Source organism: Siniperca chuatsi, linkage group LG4 (assembly GCF_020085105.1).
Source record: "Siniperca chuatsi isolate FFG_IHB_CAS linkage group LG4, ASM2008510v1, whole genome shotgun sequence".
Taxonomy (NCBI): Eukaryota; Metazoa; Chordata; class Actinopteri; order Centrarchiformes; family Sinipercidae; genus Siniperca; species Siniperca chuatsi.
In genome coordinates, this window is record NC_058045.1 from 10,295,055 (window position 1) to 10,319,196 (window position 24,142).

The 24,142-nt window shown below is 39.2% G+C and overlaps 3 protein-coding genes across 6 annotated transcripts; 1 reads left to right on the forward strand and 2 right to left on the reverse strand.

Moving 5' to 3' along the window:
• Positions 1 to 91: 91 nt before the first annotated feature.
• best1 (bestrophin 1) lies at positions 92 to 6,804 on the forward strand. Of its 2 annotated transcripts, XM_044194427.1 has the most exons (10): positions 92 to 453; positions 1,412 to 1,702; positions 2,948 to 3,042; positions 3,171 to 3,404; positions 3,505 to 3,659; positions 3,780 to 3,857; positions 4,204 to 4,356; positions 4,461 to 4,541; positions 4,635 to 4,786; positions 4,871 to 6,804. In XM_044194427.1, the coding sequence occupies exons 2-10, from the start codon at positions 1,551 to 1,553 to the stop codon at positions 5,949 to 5,951; spliced, it is 2,181 nt and encodes a 726-aa protein (XP_044050362.1). In that variant the 5' UTR covers positions 92 to 453; positions 1,412 to 1,550; the 3' UTR covers positions 5,952 to 6,804. The 2 variants fall into 2 exon arrangements, with proteins under 2 accessions (XP_044050362.1, XP_044050363.1); XM_044194428.1 differs by lacking the exon at positions 3,780 to 3,857.
• fth1b (ferritin, heavy polypeptide 1b) lies at positions 6,353 to 11,906 on the reverse strand. Of its 2 annotated transcripts, none has more exons than XM_044194482.1 (5): positions 11,749 to 11,906; positions 10,623 to 10,726; positions 10,358 to 10,504; positions 8,939 to 9,064; positions 6,353 to 8,176 (listed from the first exon to the last, which is right to left on the reverse strand). In XM_044194482.1, exons 2-5 carry the CDS (start codon positions 10,722 to 10,724, stop codon positions 8,018 to 8,020), a joined length of 534 nt encoding a protein of 177 aa, XP_044050417.1. In that variant the 5' UTR covers positions 10,725 to 10,726; positions 11,749 to 11,906; the 3' UTR covers positions 6,353 to 8,017. The 2 variants fall into 2 exon arrangements, with proteins under 2 accessions (XP_044050417.1, XP_044050419.1); XM_044194484.1 differs by having other exon boundaries at positions 11,634 to 11,874.
• A 1,443-nt stretch (positions 11,907 to 13,349) lies between these two features.
• Positions 13,350 to 23,796, reverse strand: LOC122875419 (inner centromere protein). 2 transcript variants are annotated; one of them, XM_044194495.1, is made up of 21 exons: positions 23,580 to 23,796; positions 22,188 to 22,336; positions 21,928 to 22,038; positions 21,203 to 21,819; positions 21,047 to 21,089; positions 20,765 to 20,816; positions 20,532 to 20,664; positions 20,369 to 20,408; positions 20,143 to 20,227; positions 19,902 to 20,042; positions 19,352 to 19,369; positions 17,897 to 18,006; positions 17,683 to 17,803; positions 17,466 to 17,576; positions 16,736 to 16,878; positions 16,481 to 16,601; positions 15,319 to 15,399; positions 14,964 to 14,999; positions 14,367 to 14,429; positions 14,102 to 14,255; positions 13,350 to 13,859 (listed from the first exon to the last, which is right to left on the reverse strand). In XM_044194495.1, exons 2-21 carry the CDS (start codon positions 22,325 to 22,327, stop codon positions 13,684 to 13,686), a joined length of 2,496 nt encoding a protein of 831 aa, XP_044050430.1. In that variant the 5' UTR covers positions 22,328 to 22,336; positions 23,580 to 23,796; the 3' UTR covers positions 13,350 to 13,683. The 2 variants fall into 2 exon arrangements, with proteins under 2 accessions (XP_044050430.1, XP_044050431.1); XM_044194496.1 differs by lacking the exon at positions 19,352 to 19,369 and having other exon boundaries at positions 23,580 to 23,794.
• Between the last annotated feature and the right edge of the window lie 346 nt (positions 23,797 to 24,142).

A 24,142-nucleotide genomic window follows, 5' to 3' on the forward strand; every position in this document is an offset into this window, starting at 1 on the left:
TCCAGCTGTACGCATTTCTTCCTGCGCGGGGGGGGGGGACCGGATCAAATACTGCATAAGGCTTCAAATGGAAAATAATCAATTTTCCCTCTAGAAGTTTACTGAAATCAAGACATGAGAATATGTTCAAATGTGTGTGTTTGTGATTCATCAGAAGGCAAAAGAGAAAACTTTGAAGAAAATGTTTGGGAAAATTGCTGAAATTAGTTTCATAGAGTCATATTTCCTAAATCTGAGCACAACTACTCAGTGCTCATGCCTTTAACCAACCTATTTATGGCAGTTGGGTGCTTCAGATTACAGGACCCGGCCTCACAATGCAGCTTTGTTGCTGAAACAGATTAGCACATCAAGTGACCGGAGGTGTAGGAGTCCCTTTGCTCTCTTTTTCTTTCCTGCTTCCCTTTCTCCAACATTCTCCACGGACGCTGCCGCCACACATCTCGAGCCACAGTGAGTACGATGGCCAGACATTGTCTTTTTTTTGTTTGAAACTTTAATATTTATTCAGTTTTTGTTTGTGCATACAGCCAAAAGTATTGTGTATGTTAACTTATGACTTTTTACAACCAGAAAGGTTGAAAAAGAAAACAAAAACTAACAAAATAGATGAAAAACAAAAACAAAATAGACATTACTGAAGAAGGGCATATACAAATCCAGTATCTTGAAATTTATATATCAGTTAGTCCATGAGCATTTGTCATAAATCCTCCATTTACTAACAAAAACATTTTCTCTCACTCAAGCATTTTTTCCATAGTATAAATCTCTCTTATAATTTCCAGCCATTGTTCTATAGTAGAGGGGTCAGTCTGGTACCAATTTCTTGTTATTGCGTGTGATCAATAATATCTTGGTTAAGTATCTATCATTATCAATGACACAATCATTTATATTTCCAAGGTACATAACTTTGGACTTCTTAGGTATTGCATATCCCAGGATGTCTTTAATTGTAACATGCACATTTTTCCATAATTTATGACTTTACCAAAAAAATGTGTGTGTGTTTTGCCTCTCTATTATGATGGCAAGACGTTTTCATATTGCGTGGTAAGTAACCACAACTTCACAGCCTTGTGTTTGAGTCAGTAAACCTAACCTTTTGGGATCCTCACATATTGTATTTGCCTGCTGTAGCCCTGCAGACATCTCTTCAGGTGTAGTGGTGTATTTTAGATCTGCAAAATGAGGAAAGTTATTATTTTAACTGATTATTTAAGTGTGTAGAAAATGTTTCAATCAGTTCAATCAGTTTCAGCTGATTTAGTATAGGATTATGAAAACTCTACTCTGTATCTCAACACAGTAGGGGTGTATAAATCCAAACATATGGATTGTAGAGTAAGTAGAGAACATTCAGTGTATGAAATAACTAATCCTGTTTTGTTTAACTTTATCATTTTAGATATGTGACCAAATTGGCCTTATGAGATCCAGGTTGGTAGCTGACGTTGAGCTCAGACGAAGCACAGAGAACAACATCACACTGGTTCCCTTCATGTCACGACACAGTCAGCCAGCAAGTCGGCCAGCGAGCAGCAGCAATGACAGTAACGTACTCTCGTAGGGTTGCTGATGCAGGTCTGGGGACCTTCTTTCACCTGCTTCTGCGATGGAAGGGCAGCATCTATAAACTGCTCTACAGAGAGCTCATCATCTTCACCCTTCTATACTACTTCTTCAGTATTGTTTATAGGTACTCTCTTAGAGAAAACGCTGTGAACTGTATTAGTAATCTTTCACGTCCTCCAGTCTGCAGATAGAGTGACTACAGCCTCACCCATACTGGATTTTTGAGGCTGATACAGATATTTCAGATTAAAAAACGATATACCTTTCAAATTTTTTACCTAAACATTTTTGTTAAGGATCACTTAAATTTAGTTATTGAAGAATTGTGACCAAGATGTATACTGAGCAGGACGTTTTAAAAAAAAACTGTTGAAAAATAAACTTGTCAGTGTTCTCTTGTGGACGAACAATGTGATAGAGTAGAGACACAGTTTCTAAATTATTTCAAGCATTGTTGTATTGCAATTTCATGTTACTTATTATTACTTACCGATATATCTCTGATAAGCCAATATCGTCTGATATTAGGCCAGGACTGATTTATCAGCTTTAATAGTAACATTATTTAACAGTATTTATTCGCTCAACAAACATCAGACGTTTTAAAGCAGGAATCTGAGGACCACTGGAAGTCTTTGATGGGCTTTCAGGGGGTCCATAGTTTAGGGATTGTATAATTAAACTTTCATTTTTGTCCCTAAAAGATTTACCAATAAAGATAACTGTATAGTATCAGGACAATAAAGTAAAATGTACTTAAAGTGGATTCTTACTGGACAAGAATTCTCAAATGGTGGTTAGTACACAGTTCCGTATTTATTTAGGGGTTTTCATTTCAACAAGATCCTTTTCTCGTTATGACAACACACCAAATTATTCCGTTTGAACAAGACTGGACCTTTTCCTCCTTTTCACAACATGGGAGTTTCTTGTCAACAACATACCAACTTATGTTATAACAGGAAAGGTTTTCTTGTTTTAATGAGATAACTTGGTATGTTGTTATGGCAATAAATGTTTCTTGTTTTAAAGATATATGTTGATTTTGTGTAATAACAGGAATGTTTTAGGATATAACAAGATAAAATTAGATGTTATATGAGAAAAGTTTCAATTAAAAACTGAATAATTTAGTGCGTTGTAATAACGAGAAAACATGTCTTAATAACATGAGAAATATCTTGTAATAACGCGAAAAGGATCTTGTCAAGACAAGAAACTTTTCATGTTATAACAAGAAACTGAGCAAATATGCTGCCATATCTTCTAAAGCAAAAGTTATGTTAGACCAGAAAGTGTGCTGTAAGTGTCACAGGTCACCTCCCTGTGTTTTAGTTGTAATGAACTCAATACATGTTTCCTACACCAGGTTTGTGTTAAATGATGACCAGAAGAGGCTGTTTGAGAAGCTGTCAATATACTGTGACCGTTATGCAGAACTCATCCCTGTGTCGTTTGTGCTGGGTGAGCTGAGGCTGATTGTTTTACTACTTTCAAATCCAAACATGGGCAATAGATGTGCATAAATCTCAATCTAAGACCGCGTTCCTAAAACCATCACAGGAGGTTGGCATTTAATTCTTGTTTGCCAGGTTTCTATGTCACCTTGGTCGTGTCCCGTTGGTGGGGCCAGTTTGAGAATGTCCCCTGGCCAGACCGCTTGGCAGCTTTAGTGGGGGGTCATGTTCGTGGAGCTGACGAGGCCTCCAGGCTGACCCGACGAACTCTGATGCGATACGCCAACCTCTCTGGTGTGCTCATCTACCGCTCTGTCAGCACAGCCGTCTATAAGAGGTTTCCCACCGTGGAGCATCTGGTGCAGGCAGGTACGACGTGGCGATGAAACCACCAAAAGTCAGGTTCAGACTCAACAAACATCTTAAATGCTTTTCTCATTCTCTCATTTCCTGTGTTTGTGCCTCTCAGGTTTGATGACGTCAGAGGAGCTGAGGCACCTGGAGGACTTGCCCTCTCCTCACAACAAGTTCTGGGTGCCCTGCATGTGGTTCGTCAGCCTGGCTCTGAGGGCTCGGACTGAGGGTCGCATCAACAACGACGTGGCACTCACAGCCATTCTCACTGTAGGTCTTCATGTGTATCTGTCTGCGGGCCAAAATATCTTCACTTCGTGGCAAATTTTAGCTCTGAAACGTTTTTTTAAAATGGGTTTTGCCTGTCCTGTTTTTTTTTCCTCTGTTCAGGAGTTGAATAGTTTACGGGCAAAGTGTATGAAGCTGTACGGTTATGACTGGATCAGCCTGCCTCTTGTCTATACTCAGGTTTTGTTGATATACTGTGCTGTAACTGAAATATAGTAGATGCATTGGCAGTAGAACAAATAGACTGAATCGTCTTTATTTAGTGATAAATGTGCAATGATTAGGTGTCAAAAAAGAAATAACACTGCTAATGACAGTGATCTAATATTAGGCTGCTGGTAGGCTATAAATAATGTGATTTTGTGTGTTACAATAATCATCATGTACCTGAAATGATTAACTCAGTTTGATCAAAATTAGCAATCTGACCTAGAAAAACACGTCGAAATCAGCAGAAAAATAAAGCTTTTTTTTCTCAGAGGTAGTTGTGAAACACTTCCAGACTTGACTAATCTCTTTTAACTAGGTGGTGACAGTGGCGGTCTACAGCTTCTTCCTGGCTTGTCTGATTGGTCGTCAGTTCTTGGATCCAGCTCAGGGTTATCCTGGTCACGATCTGGACTTCTACCTGCCTGTTTTCACCCTGTTGCAGTTTTTCTTTTATGTTGGTTGGCTGAAGGTGAGGAACAGAAGATTCCCCTTATGATCGTGTCACACTGATGCTGCTTCAGTGTTTTATTCATTTGTCCATTTCTGAGCGGTCTTTTCTGTTCACGGTCTCAGGTGGCTGAGCAACTCATAAATCCTTTTGGTGAAGATGACGATGACTTTGAGACCAACTGGCTCGTTGATCGCAATTTACAGGTTTGGATTCAAACCAAAGTATTTTCCACTTTTTCATGGACGGTAGACAGAGGCTGTGGTGTTCTACTTGCTGTGGTTTCTGTTGTCTCCCAGGTGTCCTTGTTGTCTGTGGATGAGATGTACGACAACCTTCCGCTGGTTGAGAGGGATATGTACTGGAATGAGTCTGAACCTCAGCCTCCCTACACTGCTGCCAGTGCTGAACACCGCAAACCCTCCTTCATGGGCTCAGCCCTGGATATCAGGTTCAGTAATGTTTTTATTTTCTGGCAGATACTCCTAAATACTCTAGCTAACCATCACATAACCATCTATTTAATCTAAACTAGTGTTCCTAAGGAGGAGATGGAGTTTCAGTCCAACCTGGAGCAAATCAAAGAACATGAGGAAGCCAACTACTCCACCCCGCTGATTGGAGGGCTGGGTCGTCTTCTCGGTGTCCACTCCCCTAACTTTCCTCGCTCCTCCCGGGTCTCTCTGCTGCGCCGCCGCCCTGGAGCTCCACTGAGCCGCTTCCCTCTTTACCTGCACCCAGAGGCACCATCAACTCCGAGTCAAGCCCGCCAGCCTTTGAACCAAGAGCAAGATCCAGACTATGCCTTCTCCACCATGCCCTTGTATGAGAGACCAGGTTTCTACAGCTGTCCACAAACACCCATCCACTGCGTGCCCCCTGCCGTGCCCCGCCCTCGACCTGCCCGGCGGACTCAGAACGAGTGGGACCGCAGCTGCAGCTCCCTCGCTCCTCCGATGGTGGGCTCACAGTTGCTGCCTCCCGACACCCCCAACCACATCCCCCCACCGCCATCCTCCGCTTTCCCCTGGCTGAGTGAGGATGGCGAGGTGCCGATTGCCCCTACCTTCTCTTTCCCAGACCCTCCACCTGAACTCTGCCCAATATCTAAACTCAGACCTGGACACGGCCTTCTGTCTCGCCGCCCTCCACCTCCCCGCCTTACTCTGGACCCCCTTCCTTCAGCTGACAGCCAGCCCGGACCCCCAAGTGCTCGGGCGGCAGGAAGCGGAGGAAGTGAAAGGGTGTTCTCATTCACTCCTCCCTCTCGCACAGCGGCAGCAAATCCCAGTAATCCCAGCAGCAGCTCTAGCAGCATTAATGCAACAAGCACCAACGGCGCTGCCACAACGGGAAGTCTCTGCAACGGTACAAGTCACAGTAATTTTGGTAACCATGGGAACTTCAGCACCAACATGAGGGCAAGCAACGGGGGCACCAACGGCGGGCTGAGCAATAACATGAACACAGTTTCCACTTCAGCGTCACCACAGCAAGAAACCAATCAGCAAAACTCCCCCAATGATTCAGGCATCTCATTGGCCGAAGGGGACCTGCTGGGAGTTTTGGTGGACGGTGGGGTGAACAAAGCGGCAGGAGGGAGGGAGCAGGACTGAGACAAGAAGGTGTGACGGACTGTTTTTGTATCACATGTGGCATTCAAAATATTTCACACAAAGAGGTGAAGTGCATTACAGTCATCTGGAGCCCTACACACAACTGAAAAGTATTTGTGGCAAACACTGAGTTAATCTCCACTTCCTGATAAGCTCTTATAGAACAATTAACCTACTTGTAATGCAAAAAGCACCTGATGAGATTTAACCATCAACACGTGAAGGAAAAATAGAAATACTTTCCAGTTTCCTCTGAAACTCAGCGAAAATAAGCCAAAATGTGTATATTCTAAAACAAACTAGTCTTCTTAGCATTGTTTCATCAGTGTACTCTTTAATTAAAAAGGATCATGTTGTTTCTTTTGCCATTTTGTTTTTTCAATAAAAATTCAAACCTGAAATCATTTGTTTATTACTATTTTATTTTATTATACAAGGAAACTGTATGTACAACTTAAATTCACGACTACAAATATTCATAAATCATTCATAAAGCAACTGCAGAGAAGCGATCTAATCCCCTAAAAAACATTTTTATGGATTTCACCTGCTTATCCACATCAGTGTGTTCAGCTCACATTACATTTTATGTAAAGTGAGTTACTGAACAGTCAGCTTACACAGTCACCTTATGCAGTTTAAGCCATAAATACATGAGGGATGCAACTCAAAGCTGATGCATTTAAAAACACCCAGTAAAAATATGGTGGGTTAATGTGTCATTGTAATTTTAACCAGAGTAGTTAATATATAGTAGTTCTTATATAATATATAGAATAAGAGATTCACCAACTTGAAATTAAATAAAACTGACAAAAAATATTTGTAGAAAGTAGTTAAATTATAATTAAATGCACAAATTAATTCCACTTAATTAGATAGTCATTACATGGTGGATTAATCTATTTACTAGTGTTCATTTGTCACTTGGTTTACTCATTAAAGTTTCATTTCATGTACAAATTAATTCAAAGAGGTTTCTCCTTCAAGACACGCAAAACTAAAAGAAGTTCAATGCAGAGAATTAGCAGCAGCTGTGTGGAAAGGTACTAAAATGATGGCTAGGTCTGAGGACTCCCGTCCCTTTAAATATCCTCAATAACACAATCTTTGCAGGAACAATATAGTGAACAAAAAGGTCATGAGAGTATCAGAATGAGGTATCATTAAATTCAAGTCTGGAAAAAAGAAAGATGCTTAATCAGGAGACAAATGTGGATCGTATGTGAAAGATGTGGAATGCAATATCATAAGACTCATAGTAAAAGGAATAAAGGAAAACATTTTGCAAATGCATTTTTAAAATAAATATCCCAATATAGAGTATAAAGATATTACAAACTGAATTATAAACGTCCATGTCAGTCATTTTTACATAAAAGCTGTGGCTTAGAGGTAGAGCGGATTGTCCTCTAATCAGATGATTAGCGGGTTCGATCCCAGCTTCCACCGGCCCACATGTCGAGGAGCCCTTGAGCAAGATACTGAACCCCAAACTGCTCCCAAGGCTGTGCCTTTGGTGTGAGTGTGTGAATGAATTAGTTTCTTTGTACTGATGAGCAGCTGGCATCAGCCATCAGTGTACGAATGGGGTGAATGGCATGTAAAGCGCTTTGAGTGGTCAGAAGACTAGAAAGGCGCTATACAAGTAGAGTCCATTTACCATTTTAAATATTCCAGTGGCACAATCCAGCCTCCATACACATATTGCTCAAAGAATGAAATAGAATGAAAGAATAAAATGTATTTCTAATTTCTACTGAGACATTGAAAAGCACTGAAATGATCAGTAAAATATCAGGAAATATGAACACATAAATGGCTTGAATTAGAGGTTCCCTCAGTCTTTATTTCTACAAAACATCTCTCAGATCGGTTGTAATCTGGAATGTAAAGTGAAGTGAAGTCTACACTAGAACTATATGCATTTTGCAAACTGCAGTTGATTGACAACTAGCAAACATAAATGAAGCAGCGTTATCTGTATTATATTTCAGTACATCAGGGACAGGGGGCAGGCTGGAAGGCAGCGGTGACCAGGATAATTATCAGCGTCACAGCGTAGTTTAACTGCCCTCGTCAGCCATGGTGTGCTTGTCAAAGAGGTACTCAGCCATGCCACTCTGAGGGGCTCCCATGCGGCGCAGGTTGGATATCCAGTCAGCGAGCTGTTTGATAGATTTTACCTGCTCATCCAGGAAATGTGTTTCTATGAAGTCACACATCTGTGGATAAAAAGGACAGAATGTTATTCTCATTAGACCGTCAGATCCTCCAAATGGCAGAAACTGTATGTTCTCTTATGCCGAACGTACACAGCATCCTGCTGCACTCCGGCTCCGTCACCATTTCAATGTCTACTGGAAACGTTTCAGAAGCAGAGTTCATTTATAATATAGTTTAGAGTTGTTCTCGTGTTTTACAAGCATAAATACATGTTACATTTAGATGTGGTGACAAGATGCTTCTTAGCTGTACTTGAATATGACAACCTTTTGTTGCTTCAAACTTTCTCATTTTACATGTCAATACATCTCACAGCACAGCTGCTGTCATGAACCTGTGTTTTTGTTTATTTTGTCTGACGATATCATATTAGAATTATTTTTTATCTGCAGCTCAGCAGCTTTGTAATGCCTGCTGGTCAACATAGTATTTATGAGCTGAGATCAAGTTTCATACTCAAAAAAAAAAAAGTTAATGAGAATATATTGTGAATTCGGCTGCATTAAAACACAGTGATCACAGAGCAGGAGGAGACAGAAGGGAGGGCCGGCTCTCTCGCTCACTAACACTAAAAATAGTTTTGCTGTGTATGTGTGTAGACAAAGTCAGAAACAACTGAAATGCTTCATTAAAAATTAATTTCAAGTTAAATGCTAATAAAAGACAGACATTGTAGCACCGGCTAGAACAACAGCGGATCGTCTCCGGCAGCCGTGACAGAGCAGGATGATGTGCACACTGGCCCTCAGTCTGCTGCTTACATGAGGATCGTTGTGCTCAGTCGCCATTTTCTGCAGGTCCAGCAGGGATTGGTTTACACTTTTCTCCAGCTGCAAGGAACACTCCAAAGCCTCGAGGCCGCTCCCCCACTCATCTCTATCAGGTTTCTGAGATAGACATAAATAATTCACGACAATTCAATACTGACGTTATACTGATTTTACAAAAATAACCAATGGCTGAATCAATAAAAATAAACAACAGATGAATTAATAATTGCATCATAAATTGATACTTGCAAGTACCAAAAGGCCTTTATGGAAGAAGATTTACTTTGTGAATCTACATAGAAAAGGTCACGGCGAGAATTTTTTTGAGGAATACTTTTACACTCCCTGGCAATATGTTTTGCGTTCTCTTGCAATACCTTCTGAGCTGTAGGTCTATTTGTAATGGAAGGCAGTGTGGAGATTCTCAAGTTAATGCATTAAGCATTGTTTATGGAAACCTCACCTTATTTGATGTCCATTGCAAAGAAGTTATCAGATAGAACATTATCAAACGTCTAGGTAGGAGCTGTATGTATAAGGAACATCAAATATGCTCCACACTTATAGCAACAGGCCTTCTACCAAAACCTGTTTCAGCATTGAAGGTAACATTAATTTGTTTTGTGCAAAGAACAGAGAACCCTGTGTTAAAACGCAAAAAGCTTTCTAACTTGCGTTGGTCTGCATTGCTGATGTATCTCTGCAAGTGGTTCAATGCTGTCTGCTCTTTCTGTGACAGAACCACAGACTCTGTTTGCAGCATTTCAGTCGCCTTCTTGTTTGTTGTTTTTTTGACTCATACAAATACAGCACATTAGCTTTATGAGGTAGATTCAACTGTACATCTGTAATTCCGCCTCTGGAGACGTCTCCTTTTCCTCGGTGAAACCCCTCTGGGGTCCAGTACAGTACAGATACAGTAACCGTCCACGAATGAAACCGACAGCATCCTGCAGATTACCGTACTGCTTTCTTCTGGAGAGACCACTTGATCTAAGAATTCTTTTAATTTTACTTTCACTAATTACATAACCATGCATGTCTATTGAGCAGTAGTACTATATCAGCATACTTAATGCCCGGTTCAAAGTCAAGTTCAATGAGCTGATTTACTGTTGTGTTGCACTGGGAGCAGCTGAGTGGAAATAGACATATGGCTCTGAAGGAATGGTAGAAGAAAAGTATTGCAAGATAATGCAAAAGTTGCGAGAGAACGCAAAATGTATTGCGAGGGAATGCAAAAGTAGTCCTCAAAAAAATTCTCGCCGTGACCTTTAGGGGGCTCCGTAGAAAACAGGTCTTGGTCCCGTTATCTACCCCACCGGAAATAGAACAAAAAAAAAAACAAAAGAATGACATTGTAAACAACTGTAACATTGTTAATTGTATAGACAAGGTATTAGTACATACCCGGACGTCCTGCAGAAAAATTCTGCCTCCCCGCTTGTTCTGCAGACTCATCAGCTTCTCTGCATGATCGCGTTCCTCTTTGGACTGCGCGTGAAAGAACTTTGCAAAGTTCGGTAGGGATTTATCATCCCTATCAAAATAGTATGCCTAAAAACCAACAACAATAAAAAGAGTCTTTGAGCTTTAAAGACACAAATAGTACTGAGCTATGAGCATTTGGCAGGAAAGATGCACATTGCATTGCTGTCTTGAAATAATTTCTTACCATAGAGAGATAAACATAGGAGGCATAGAGCTCCAGGTTTATCTGTCTGTTAATAGCAGCCTCGCAGTCCTGGTGGAAGTTTTGTCGGATTTCCGAAGTCATTTCTGTATAAATTGTAACAATGAATAAATGAGTGACACTGTTCTGCAGGTCAAATGTAAGGCAGTAAATTATTGGATAGGCAAATAATGCAAGTATAACAAGAGAAGACCTTACAGACAACTACTAATAACAGACCTAGACAAATAAGTAATAAAGACATTTTTATCCCTTATTTACTCTAGTTATCCATGCAGCTCATTTTGGGTTTACTTGCCCAAGTTTTGAATATCTGTCCTTGAGATTTTTGCCTTGAACTTGATACAATGGAGGTGAATGGAATTTCAAAATAATTTACATTTAACTATTTAGTTTACATGCAACAACTTCTTTGTACTTTCTAACAAACACCCTGTACAAACCTACTCCCATGTCTGTGGCTTATCCTGATTTGGGTGCATCTTCACTTTAAGGGCATAACTGCATTCATATTGATCCACAGAAACTGACCTTCATCTCACAATAACCAACTGAAAAGCTGTAAACTGATACAACGTGTGTTTTTAAGGGAGACGGTATTGGTCAGAGCCACTGGTAAGATAAATAAACACTCTTAACTTCTGTCTTCCATTTGCAGCTTACTACATCTTTTACAAAGCCATAATGATATAGCGTAACTGGGTTTCAAGTAATTTCTCAAAGAGGCACTGAACTGTGACTGTTCGCAGATTAACACAGAAGACTGTTTAGCTACATGCTTAATGTAGCATAAAGAAACGTTAACGTTAGGTCAAAGTTGGCTGATAAATAATAAAGCTTGCTAACATGGTGGCCAACACTAAACACAAAATTAAAATGGAAAGTAGCGTTGACTGGTGATAATACTGACTTAATTGATAGAGCCTAATAGGTTATTTTATTACACCAGGTAGCTAGCTAATTAACTAGCTAGCTAACAACAAGTTACGTTACCAGGCTAACGTTGCTAGGCAGTAACCAGATCTCCATCAGTTCTTCTCGGACTCTCTACATCACGGCAGGTGACAATTTACAAGCTAGTTAGCATCAAGCTTTTATGTAAACGTACCTGGTTTCTCGATCTCGGCCTTTTCACAAAAGTAACTATACTAGCTGTGTAGCAATCCGATATTTACTACGTTAAATTTCCAACGACATATGTTGGCAGACTGGCTGACGTTAATTTATATGCTTGCTGACACCGCGCATGCGCATTAAAATGAAATGTATAAAATCTTACTTGGAATTAAACCGGATATTGTAACGTTACTTTAAATGACAGGTGAAAATTACTTTTAAAAAGCAGTTAACGTTATAAGCAGCGCTGGAGGGAGTAATCTTTCACTTAAGTAAAAGTAATAATACCACACTGTAAAAAAAATATCTATTAAAAGTCCTGCATTGAAAATGTTACTTAAGTAAAAGTATGTAAGTATAATCAGGAAAATGTACTTCAAGTGTCAAAAGTAAAAGTATCAATGCAGAAATGTCCCCTGTGACGGTATTATATATTATAGATAATTACTGATGCATTAATGTAAAAGCAGGATTTTACTGTTGTAGTTGGTTGAGGTGGGGCTAATTTGTAACTATTTTGTATAGGACTGTAAAATGATTATTTATTATTATTATTATTATTATTTTGGATTAATTAACCTGGTCGCTTTAAAAACAAGTCATGACAAGAAATGAACTTCAGCTCAGTGTGGAAACTGTCGCCACTGATTCTGCCGGTTGTTGAAATGTACCCGGATTTATTTTTATTATTATGATAATAACATAGCTCGTCAGCGACAAGTGCTGTTGTTTGAAAAGAATGAATATAAATTTGCTTTCGTTCCACTTTGACCAAATTCACCATAAATGTTTAGATGTAAAGTTTATCCTTGACCGTGGAAACAGCTGACATAATCACCACAAGGTCCATTTAGCAGCTGTTGTGGAGCTTTCGATCATTGCAGATCTTCCGCAGCAGATGAAGTTTGCCCTGTTGTCATGGTTTTGTACATGTTATAAATTTCCATTTTTCTGAGCTCTTTAAAGGATTTCACATCCATGCTGGTAAATGACCAATTAATGGCTTTCAACAACGTTCCGTTTATTGTGAGGGCAAAATTAAACATGTCATCATTTTGCTATGGGCTGCTGGGTGACATAATATCATTTTAAAGCACAGACCCTTTTTGTGGCAGCAGTGTGACGTGCTACAGCAGGAAAAGCACAGGCGTAAATAACATTATAAATGGCCACATTCCATTCAGGTGTTACAGTTCCAGGGATCTGGTACAGCTCAATGGGACTGAACCATCACTAATGTTATTGGTTGCACTTGTTTTCTTGCAAGTCAAAATGTCTGCCATGAAAAAAGGCCTACCGGGATTTGAAGATGCTGACGTTTTTTCATTAATCAAAAGGACTTTTATCAACATAAGTTGGCTGAAATAAATTACTTCTGAGTTAGAGATTTTATTTAAAAAGGCCCTGCACACCCATGCTACATCCACACAGGTGATCTTATTTGGACTGATTAGATTTATCTTAGGCGTCACATATTATCAAATCCAATCAAAAGCTGTAACCTACACAATATTTTGGTGTAATCAAACATTTTTATGCACTTAAATCCCAAACAAGGGGATTCTACTACCATTTACGGTCAGCACACACACATATTATACAAATGAAAGTTTTTACTGATCACTTGGGCAAAAACTTTCAAACATTCACATCCCACTGGATTATAATACATACCCATTTTCAAGTACAAATACAAGCGTGAAGCATCAATGTCATCACTTATGTATCACTTAAATTCATGATATTTTACATACTAGAAACAATATTCCTAAAACGTTGATGCCTAAAACCTTAAACAAATTTAATATCGGAAAAACAAACAAAAAAAAAACATTGAGAAAAAACGTGTTACTTTATTGGAAACAGACTTTAAAACAAAAATGAAACTTTGTACAGCAATGTATATAGCGGTATCAGTGTACGGACATTACTTGTTTCCAATTGGAGGTGAGTGCCACACAGCAGAGCTGGTGCGTTTAAAATAGCGAGGCTTGCTCTTGTAAAAGATGTTTTCCAGTTTTGGTGGTTCAATTGTTCCGAAGAAAGAGTCTAAATCAGGAGGGTTGAAGTACTGCTTCATAATTATCTGCTGCAGATTGTGACCTGGGATGGGGGGGACATTAAATACAATATTTTCATTTAAATCTACACAACATGAGACTGAAATCACACTGAGCATTCCCCAAATAAGTCTGATAAAAACAATCATGTCAAAATTATGTTTATGGGATTAACTCAAGAAGTCACAATATTAAAATTGACTGTTCATTGATAAAACTGTCATCTCATTTTAACATAAACCTGTTTATCTTTTATACATAAATACTATACTAAATCATGTTTACCTTCTGCCCAGGATGGAATAGGTTTCCTTGGGGCAGACTCATCATCAGTGGAGTCGTCACTGTTTTGGTCCATCCCATAATCTTCTGCACTTTTAGACATAATCAAAGGTTTGTTGCCGCCCTTTGGAGTGATAGAGTATGATTGTGGCGATTGCTGCAGAGGAGGATAAAACCCATGGTGAGGCTTTGCTCTGATGAGAAATTATTTCTATTATGTTTTAAGATAGGAATTGATCAAATACGTGTGCCAAAAAATAAAATTTACCTCAATATCCACGGTCACATTGAGGCCACCATCTTTTCTTACAGGCGTGCTCATTACAGAGCGCTGCAAAGATTAAGAAGAACAGTGGTAAACAAGTCTTTCACAACTGCTTTAAGGTTCCCTGTGGAGTTTTAGACCACTAGTAGACATATGGAGCTGTTTTTCAATGAGTGGGTCCCCGTTTTTGTTTATTTCGTGCAAGAAGACGCACACGCACGCACACTATTCCAGTGATCAAGGTGGCAAAGACAGAGAAGAAGACTGCAGGCTAGTAAACATGGTTGTAAATGCTGGATTTGAAATACTTACAAAACATTTTTTCTTTTAGTAAATTGGCGTTGCAAATGTTTTATGGAGGAAGGAAATTCACACACCACGTTTGTTAGACCTCAAGGATACACACAATGCGTTTTGGTGAGTAACACTAAGCATAACTTTTGTTTGTTTACAAGAAAACTCCACAAACCAGAAGAGACAAAACCCACAGAGACCTTTAAAGAATCAGGTAAGTTATTCATATGTATTATTCCAAAATGTCCCCTTGTTTATCTGACTGATAAAAGTAAAAACTGTTTTTCAGAGTGTTTAGATTCTTACCTCGATATCCACAGTCACATTCAGGCCAGCAGCGGTCTTCATTACCGAGGGGAGAAGAGAGGTACATTTAGCTCCAACCAGTTGGCTGCTACAGTATTATGCACTCTAAAGAGTCTATTCAACCAAATGACTAGATAATCCACAGAAAACACTAACATTTTTATAGGGACTATTTGAAAATGTGTTCAACAGCAAAGTCTGTGAATAATAAAGCTAAATAAACAAAACCTTAACTATCTGCATGGCTAAAAGAAGTGTATTTTTAAATTGAGAATAATTAACCTTTAAGTCAACTTTTGCTGATGTTCAACTGCGCAGGTGTACCTAAACTAAGTCATTCTCCCTGCTGGTTTACCTGTGTATCAGCAGCCTTTTTAGCAGCAGCTTCTCTCTCTTTCGCAGCTTTCTCTTCTGCAGCTAATCTCTGCTGCTCCTCCTAGTGGAACAAAAAGCACGTAAACAACCAGACGGCTGAGCAACCAAAATAACAAACCCAGAGCTGCTGAAAATCTTAATACATTAACTTTAAAATATGAGTGGACTACTTATCCACAGAGTTGTTTCATGGAGGTAAATGTGGACATGGTAACACAGTTATATGGAGCTCCTAATGAAATTTAGTCACAACAAACAAATTTCCTGAAACGGTCTCATTAATCAATGAAACCTCTGGTCATTAGGCAGGGTTTCTCCACCAAATTAAATTTAAGACTTTAATACCACGTTAGGATTAACCAATGAAAATTTTTTTTTTGATAAAACTCGGCACTTGCCCATTTTGAGACGATGAGCTTCCTAGCTAATGTACCAGCAGTAGTGGCAGTGTTTGTAACAGGTCTGATGGTGCTGACTCAAACTTCACTGTTGCAGCAATCCCACTTTTAGTTTATAGGTGTGTAACGTGACCCAACAGCCCACAACCAGATCCAAAAACATTTTATAACCAACTATTTTCTGCATGTCAGAGAAAATATTTAAGAAGTTTACATTTAAGCATTTTTAATACCTTTTAAGGCCTTTTTTCAGGAAACTGAATGCAATGCTTTAAGACTTTTCCAGACCTGCAGATACCCTGAATAAATACTTGATTTTTTAAAATTAAAAAAAAAAACAACACACACACACTTTCTTTGCTTTTTTAAGCTCTTTACGATCTACCTTCAATTACTTATGGTTTCTCTGTTGCCTTTTGGACAACAGTAAAAGATCAGTTTTATCAGGCAGGAGGCAATATCTTTCATGAATTATTTCACTGTTGCTATAAACACATCATGTGTGCTCAAATTTCCCTGACAAAGTGAAAGTTATAATCAACCCAAAATCTGAGATTACTAAGCATCTATATGGAAAGTGGAGAAGTAGACTGCAAGAGTGATCTGTGTTTTGATGCTTTGCAACATGCAGTCTTTTAACAAGTTGTCAGTTTTAATGGATTCAAATAACAAATTTCCTTTGGACTACTAAAACAATCACGGTACAGACACATTAAAGTGTGGACCCAAATTTCAATTTCTTACCAATCTTCTTTTTTCCTCAAGCGCCTTTCTTTTCTCCTCCAGTTCTCGCCTCTCTTTCTCTCTCGCTGCTCTCTCCAGTTCCCGTTGCAAAGCGAGAGCTTTTTCTTTTTCCACTCGCTCCCTGAAAAACAAACTCTGGAGTAAATACACAAACCTTTTTCTTACAGTCTTCTCTAATACAAGTTCAAGTTTAATACCTTTACCATTATCAAAAGATAATTAGGCTACTTAGTTTTTAGAGTAGTTATTACTGACCTTTCAGCAGCAGCTAGTCGTTCTCTCTCCAGCTCTCTCTCCCTCTCCTGCTCTCGGCGAGCTTCAGCCATCTTACGAGCTCGCTGTTCCTCCTCCTCTACCTTCTTCTTGGCCTGTAACTCCTGCTGCCGCTTCTCTTCCTCCTTAAGTTTTAGAAAACACACAAACATAAAAATAAGCCAGCTTGCAATATGTAACAGCAGAAAATCAAGTTACAAAAAAAAAACCCTTACCATCACAGGACATGGATGAAAAATGTGTACTTTGGATTCATGAGACATAACCTCTTTTAATCTGTTTATCAAACACCCATACATACAGTATGTCGGAAAAATTCCAGATATGGGCTTTAAAAACTCTAAAAATGACAGTAAAAATGACTTATCAGTTTGTAGGGGTACGTCCTAAAAAAACTTTAAAATAAAAAAAATAAATCTACAAATCCTATTGTACTTGTTAAGTTTATGGCAAAAGCAATCTCAATTTTGAAGACATGTGGCCTATCAGAGTTATTGTGCAGGAAGAATGGGAGAGGGCTCAGCATGCCTGTATTTAATAGTGGGGCGAAACATTTTGCTCTATGCTACACATTGTCTAATCAGCAGCACAATTCTTTGCAGTGGCAGATAATTGATATGCGTGATAAAAAAACCCAGTGTGCACAAAACTGAGCACAGCTACAGCAACGGAAATGACTACATAAATAAATAAATAAAAAGAATTGTCTCACTGCTTGCTGAATCTTCTTCCTTTTAGCCTCTTCTTCCAACTTCCTCTTCTGCTCCAGCTCATCTTGACGTTTAATGGCAACCTTCTTCTTGGCCTTCTCCTCTGCCAGACGCTGCATAAAGAGGCACAATATTAAAGATGAGAGAGAAAAAAAGGGTTCAATCTGTTCCAATCTGAGGTAAACATACAGATTCAGAGACACCAAATTTGTTGCATACCTTATCATTTTTCTCATCAATCTGAGCCATTTTTTGCTCAATCTTCTTTTTCTTTTCTTCCTCCCTTTGCTCCTCTTTTACTTTGGCCTCAAACACTCTTCTTAGCCTCTCATCCCTCTTCCTGTAACACAAATTTTAAAAGTAAAAAAATAAATAAATAAAAATAAATTACTAAACTGTCCAGTCAGAAAGTATAAAGAGGTTGAGTGTAAACCTTTTAAGTTCATCCATTTTCTTTTTCTTCTCCTCCTCCATTTTCTTCATTCTTTCCTCCTCTTGCTCCTGCTTCTTTTTAAGTGCTTCCAGTTTGTGACGCTCTTTTGTCTGAGAAAAGGAAGAAACAAGAATTTAGAAAAGTTATGTTGTCAGGAACTAGCTATTTCTAATGCATTGCAATAGGTGGCAAACGTCAAAAGCATCCAAAGTAGCAGGTGGAGTGCATTCATGTGGAAACAGATCACTGTATCATTGGAGCAGATGGATGAAGCAAAAATCCACCCTGACAGACTGTTTTATTTCCATGGTCTTAAAGAGTTAAAATAAGTTTGTGCTCACACTGCTGAATACAGAGATCATCCTGTCCTTTGTCACTACACTTAGCCTGTTGAAATTGTCCACACAGTAGTTTGGAGACTGATGATCACAGGTCAGTCATTGCTGGAAGCCAAAAAGTTATTTAAAATAAGAAAGAAAAAACTATAAACTTAAAGCCAGCTTTCACGCCTACACCTCTCGAGGATAAGTGATACTCATAAGATAGAGTTTCTTTAAACAAGCTACATCACCCATTAAAACTTGGCTACTGTCATGTCTACGGTATCTAACAATAGTTTATCTAACAGATACAAAGCAGAGAAACTGAGACAATCACCCAGTCCATCACGACAAGTGTCCAAATATCAACAACAGTAGCTGAATGCTATTTGATTACAAGAACAAATTAAACATGACCCAGAATCCAAAAAGGGGACAATGACTTTAGCTCCAGTGTGATCTCCTCACCCAGTAAATGTTAATCCACTGACACTCAGTGCCCCGTTTTATGAACAACCCAAAAAGTTACATGGCTTCTGGTTGAGATGGATTTTTACTTCACTTTCTACTTCTGATCAATTTATGTTTCAAAGCCAACAAACTGTGAGGTTAAGCTATTTTAGGTGGTTTGAAACATTGTTAGATTAAAGACTGCAAAGAATGAGCATTAGTGACCCGTGGGATGAGAGACACCACAAACTAACTAGTGCAGGTTGGGGTGTTGTTGAAATTGTAGCCCCTTTCACCAATGGACCTGCACAAGTGCAGGGCTCAATTATTGTCATGAAGTTTCGGTCGTTAACATGCATGTCTGTCTCCTGTACATAAAAAGTGTAGCACAGAATCTGGTTTAACTTGTTTTTGAGTGATTTATCTGGGAATGTTGCTGCTGTCTTCTCACAAGAGCCCAAGTTGAATAGAAATCTTTATAAATCTTCAGCCATCAAACTGTCTGAGTCTTCATTTCAGCTCTTATATAGAATGCCTGAACATTTATGTTTAAAAAAGTGGGAAAGAGGCATATCTAAAAGGAATGTGGTAAATAAGGAGACATTCAATCAAGTTGCACAATGGGATATTAGACACCACCAAATGCCCACACACACAACATACAGTACTTCAACATTACACTTACCACTATACCAACGCTCAACTGGGGAGGGGAGAAAAAAACATCCAAATATTCAAAAATGTGACCCACAATATTTTAAAAATATAACTCTCTTTTAATATAACAATTTCAATTCAAATTGTGACATTGTTTATTTGTGCTTTCAAGTTCCCAAATGTTCTAAAAGATACAAAAGATTCTGGTTTTAGGGATGCATACAATTGAAATTATAAGATGTCTGATAAGCAATAATTCCCATGAGAGTTATGCAGATACAATACTATTTATTTTCAATTCACTGCAATACCACATGTCTGTTCTGGGCCAGTGGAGTTTAGTCAGTCAGTAGAGATGTCGAGAGCCGATCCTAAGGATCGGTATCAGGGTCGATCCAGGCACATTTTAATGAATCGTATGGGCTTAAATAAAGCTGATCCTTTCTTTGCTGTACTCTACTGTGTTTTGTCCACATTAGCTTGTGAGTATTGCAGCGCTGCTCTTCTTTACCACAGTCAGGCTCTACAGTTGAGTATTTCCATGCAAGACAATGAGTTAAGTTAAGTATATAACTTACCTTAGGATCAACCTTCATAGGAGTGGTGTATTTAATGAAGGACTTGATAACACCAGTCCGACCGAGGGAATTTGGAGTCATCATTAGCATCTGATTCTTCTGCACAGTGTGAAGGAAAGATCTCATGTTGGGTCTGATTGCCTATGTATTAATAAAGGAGAAGACATTACTATTTGAAATTCATTCTTAAAAAACCCACACATATCCCCAACATTAATACTCTAAGATTTTTGCATCTTACACTTTGAGATTTCTTGGGAGGAGAGAACCTCTTTGTGGGACTTTCTACAGTATCTGGTGCTTTGCGTTTGGTGCTGTGGCGTGACCTAGAGACACAGAAATAACACACAAAATTTATTTAACAGTCAACAAGTTAATGTCATTGCAGACATCAAAAAGAGCACTAAACTCCCATCTATCATTTAGGGCAACACACACACACACACACACACACACACAGCACTCACCTCCGACCTGACTGGGAAGTCAGTTGCTTCTCAGTGACAACTGAAACACAAACAATGTATTTAGCACATAGAAGTTGCATTTTGGTACAAAAGTGTTTACATTACAAGAACTATTAACTAATCTAATCTAAACAAGAATTACTAAAATGGAGAGTTCCCATACCTGTTCTCTTGTTGGGAGTGCTCATTTTTTGCTCAGAGGTATACAATGATGGGGGTGCCAGTTTGGGAGAGTTTGCAGCCACAGATCGAGTAATGCGTCCAATAGACAGGTGTACATGCTGGTTAATCTGGGTCTAGATTTGTTTGATACAAATAATGTAAGATGATCAATAACCAAAGGATACATTTTATTTCAGTTTGGCACTTTTAACAGACAAAGACATATATTCATACCTCTGGAGTTTCCTCCGATTCTTCAGGTGCCGCAGTTACAGCTTCTAACAGGCTATAGCAGTGAATAAATTAATATGGGTTACAAAACACTTTAAAATAAATGAAGAACATTGAAATCATGTCCTGTCACATGTGGCTAAGGGGTAAGTTATGAATTTACTAGTCACTGTTCCACATATCTTAATCCTCATATCTTCTAGATCCTGAACACCTGATTTTTCTTCTCCATTAAGACATAAATATATTCATCCATGCAAAGAAACATTTTTAGTCATTACTTACGCCTCTCTATCCTCTTCCTCTGCAGAGTTCATGCAAGAGTCCCCTACAATCAGAAAAAAAAACAGCCAAATATAATACACAGATTAACGAGAATGTGGCAGAATGTGATGTTTTGCATTTAATGTAATTATAGACCAAATATGGTTCATTTCTCACCATCAACATTGCTGCTACATGTGGAGTTGCCCATGCGAGTCGCCTTCCTCTTAAGCATGGAGCGGCGTGAGGCGCGGCGAAGAGACTCCTGTGTCATACTGTGCCGCAGACCAGCCAGCGAGTGACGTAGTTTGAGGGAGCACCGTACAGAGCTCCGCCGTGAGCTTTGAGCTGCACCAGCTATTGCAATCTTAGCAGCTGTACGACCAGGAGAAGGTTCTGGCTTTTTAGCAAGCTCAGCAGACAGACGCTCTGCTGTAGAGATGCTGACAACAACCTCAGGTGAGGGTATTGTGGGTAGAGACTGGGCAGTGCTACATATGTAGTCCGGCTTGACTTCTGCATCCACCTCGTTATTTTTGTCCACCTCTTTATCCTCTACCAGCTCTGGCTTCTTGTTCTCCACCTCCTCAGTTTTACAGCTGCCATGAGGTGACTGGCTCACATCCTCTGCCACCTCAGACTTTGTTTGTTTGTTTTTACGGGTGGTGCGTTTAGGCTGTGTGGTGGCGTTGGCTTCAGAGGTGGAAGCCTCGGGAATGGCCCCTTCTTCAGCAATGAAGTTCAGTGATTTGACAGAGGAGCCACGAAGGTTACTGCGCTTCCCCTTTGAAAATCTGGACAGGAAAGGAACATTTATTTAGAGTTACAAAGGCACAACATGTTGCTCAGGTTTTTGCTAAGAAAATTTAGCCTTCACTTAAACAGTAATGAAGGCAACAAACCTTCGCCTGGCTTGATTTTCTTCCTGACGTCCCAAAGACACACGCTTCCTGCGACTATTCTTTTTCTGTGATGGTGTTTTTGGCATTAATTCTGGTTCAGCATTAAAATCTCTGAAATAACAAGAAACAGCTTCATTAGTAAAACTTCAAAGACAATTCTAGAGAAGAACAACAAATTTCTGAAGATGGAAACTTGGTTGAAGGAACACAAGACCTACAAATGTATTCGATTGGTTTTTAAGACATTACTTCAAGCCTACCTTGAGAACATGCGGTTGGCTTCTTGTTGGATCTCCTCAAGCCAAACCATGTGGACATTATCAATGTCATTGATGAATTCTTGTGCTTTGCCATCGAACATTTGCATGAGGGATTGTACAGATGATAGTACGGAGTTCATGTTGACGGCCTGAGGGAAAGATCACACTGTTAAATTAGGACAAGCTGGAACATGCTTGAGATGGCAAGTAAAGATAAATTGATGCATCACCATAGAGGCCACAAAGACCAGACTGGTTGTTTAGGTTTTGTCTGTTTTTGACAGTCTTCCTTTTAGCATGACTATTTGAACCCACTTGTATTAAACCCCCTGAACAGCAACCTGGAAAAATAGTCAACAAATGCCTCTGACATTTTGTAATGCATCAATAATTAGCCAAAAACTTTTGATTACAGCAGGCAGTGTCTACAACCCTGGCTGCACCACATGCACAAAACCGTAACTATTGACAGAGAAAAATAGACACCAGAACATTTTTATTATTGATGCTTTACATAGATGAAAACGGTATCTACCATTGAAGCTACACTGTAAATATTTGAATGTAATATCACAGTGTCCGTTTAGTCAATAGTCCTCATGTACAAAAAGGGGCCCAGAAGTATAAGGCACACCTATATCTCAGGTTAACAGATTACCAGGTTAACTATCCTTTAACACCACTTACACAAACAAACAACCTTAGTAAACAATCAAAATGTAATTTCAAGTCACAGCCAATTCTGGGTAAAATGTTGCCTTAAGAAGTTTTATAATATTTTGACTGTGTAGAACTTAACGATTTGATTAACTAATACTCTTTTCATAATCACAAACAACAAAGTAACAAAAACCACAGTGACATGTAATATTGTCATGTTGTTTATTTAGTCTTGCTTTGTCGGATCCATTTTGCACTCTTCATGTCTTGGTAGGTATAATCGATGCATGCGCAATGTCCAATATTTTCGCGGACGGATTTCTACGGGCTGTGCAGTAGCTATTTAATAGCAATGTGGTCCACAATAACAACGTCAGTTGTTTTCATGTTACAGCAGCAATGACACATTGTGTTACAATAAAAACAGAGTACATTAGCCAAACAGAAACCCAAGCGTTATAAAATGTGAACAGAATTAGCTAACGTTTCCAAGGTAACACATTAGCTTAACGCTAGCTAACATTAAACACTCAAATGCGATCGACGAGCATGCAACGATAGTCAAATAAGACAGTGGTAGCAGTTAACTACTGGGAGACACGATAAGCTAATTTAACAGAGTTGGCGATAACGTTTATATTTATAACTGCTCTGCAATATCTTAAAAGGGCTAACGTTAATTTAGCTAACGCTGTTCGTTTGTTTTTTTCACGTCAAAATAATTAGCATTACCTTTGATATCCGGGTTTCTGAAAAAGGATTCGATGCTCGTTGCTCTGCTAATTTTAAAAGCTAAATCAGTCGCATACTGACATGAAAATAAATGTGATAAAATGAAGGAGTTCCCACTTTCCTTTACAGCTCATGTGTAAACTCTTTACAACCCGAATGATCTTGGACGGTAACTGCAATCCTCCCCGCTGAAACCGTTTAACTTGTTCAAAACTTCACTAGCCAATCCCAACGCGAAGCTCAGTGACGTTCGCGAAGAGTTGTTTGATTTGTGGTCTGTGATTATCTGCAAGGGCGGACCCGCGATTCGGGACAAGAGCGAGCAATGACGCGGAGTGCAGAAACCATCGACACGTGAATTGAAATCGAGCAAACCCAGCGGAAGTCCAGGGCGGGGTTACAGGGCTGCTGAGATTTAAATCAACCAATTGATATTTGGCAGGAGTTGCTCCGCCCCGCCCACGGTACTCTAAACACATGCAAGTTGCACTGTCCTGCACTGCAAGACAGTGGCTTTATCGAGCAGGCTGTTTCAGTAATTATGCCACAAAACACGTAGACAT

Bases quoted from the DNA above. Each gene is read 5' to 3' on its own strand.
- LOC122875419 (XM_044194495.1), bottom strand. From the start codon at position 22,327: ATGAACTCCGTACTATCATCTGTACAATCCCTCATGCAAATGTTCGAT. The intron at 16,602-16,735 runs GTCAGTAATAAC...TTTGTTTTTCAG, and splicing joins CGACTAGCTGCTGCTGAAAG to GGAGCGAGTGGAAAAAGAAA. The intron at 15,400-16,480 runs GTAAGAAATTGA...TTGTTCCACTAG, and splicing joins TTGAGGAAAAAAGAAGATTG to GAGGAGCAGCAGAGATTAGC.
- best1 (XM_044194427.1), top strand. From the start codon at position 1,551: ATGACAGTAACGTACTCTCGTAGGGTTGCTGATGCAGGTCTGGGGACC. The intron at 1,703-2,947 runs GTACTCTCTTAG...TTCCTACACCAG, and splicing joins TTCTTCAGTATTGTTTATAG to GTTTGTGTTAAATGATGACC. The intron at 3,043-3,170 runs GTGAGCTGAGGC...CTTGTTTGCCAG, and splicing joins CCCTGTGTCGTTTGTGCTGG to GTTTCTATGTCACCTTGGTC.
- fth1b (XM_044194482.1), bottom strand. From the start codon at position 10,724: ATGACTTCGGAAATCCGACAAAACTTCCACCAGGACTGCGAGGCTGCT. The intron at 10,505-10,622 runs GTAAGAAATTAT...GTTGGTTTTTAG, and splicing joins CCTATGTTTATCTCTCTATG to GCATACTATTTTGATAGGGA. The intron at 8,177-8,938 runs GTAAGCAGCAGA...TTTTATCCACAG, and splicing joins CTGAGCACAACGATCCTCAT to ATGTGTGACTTCATAGAAAC.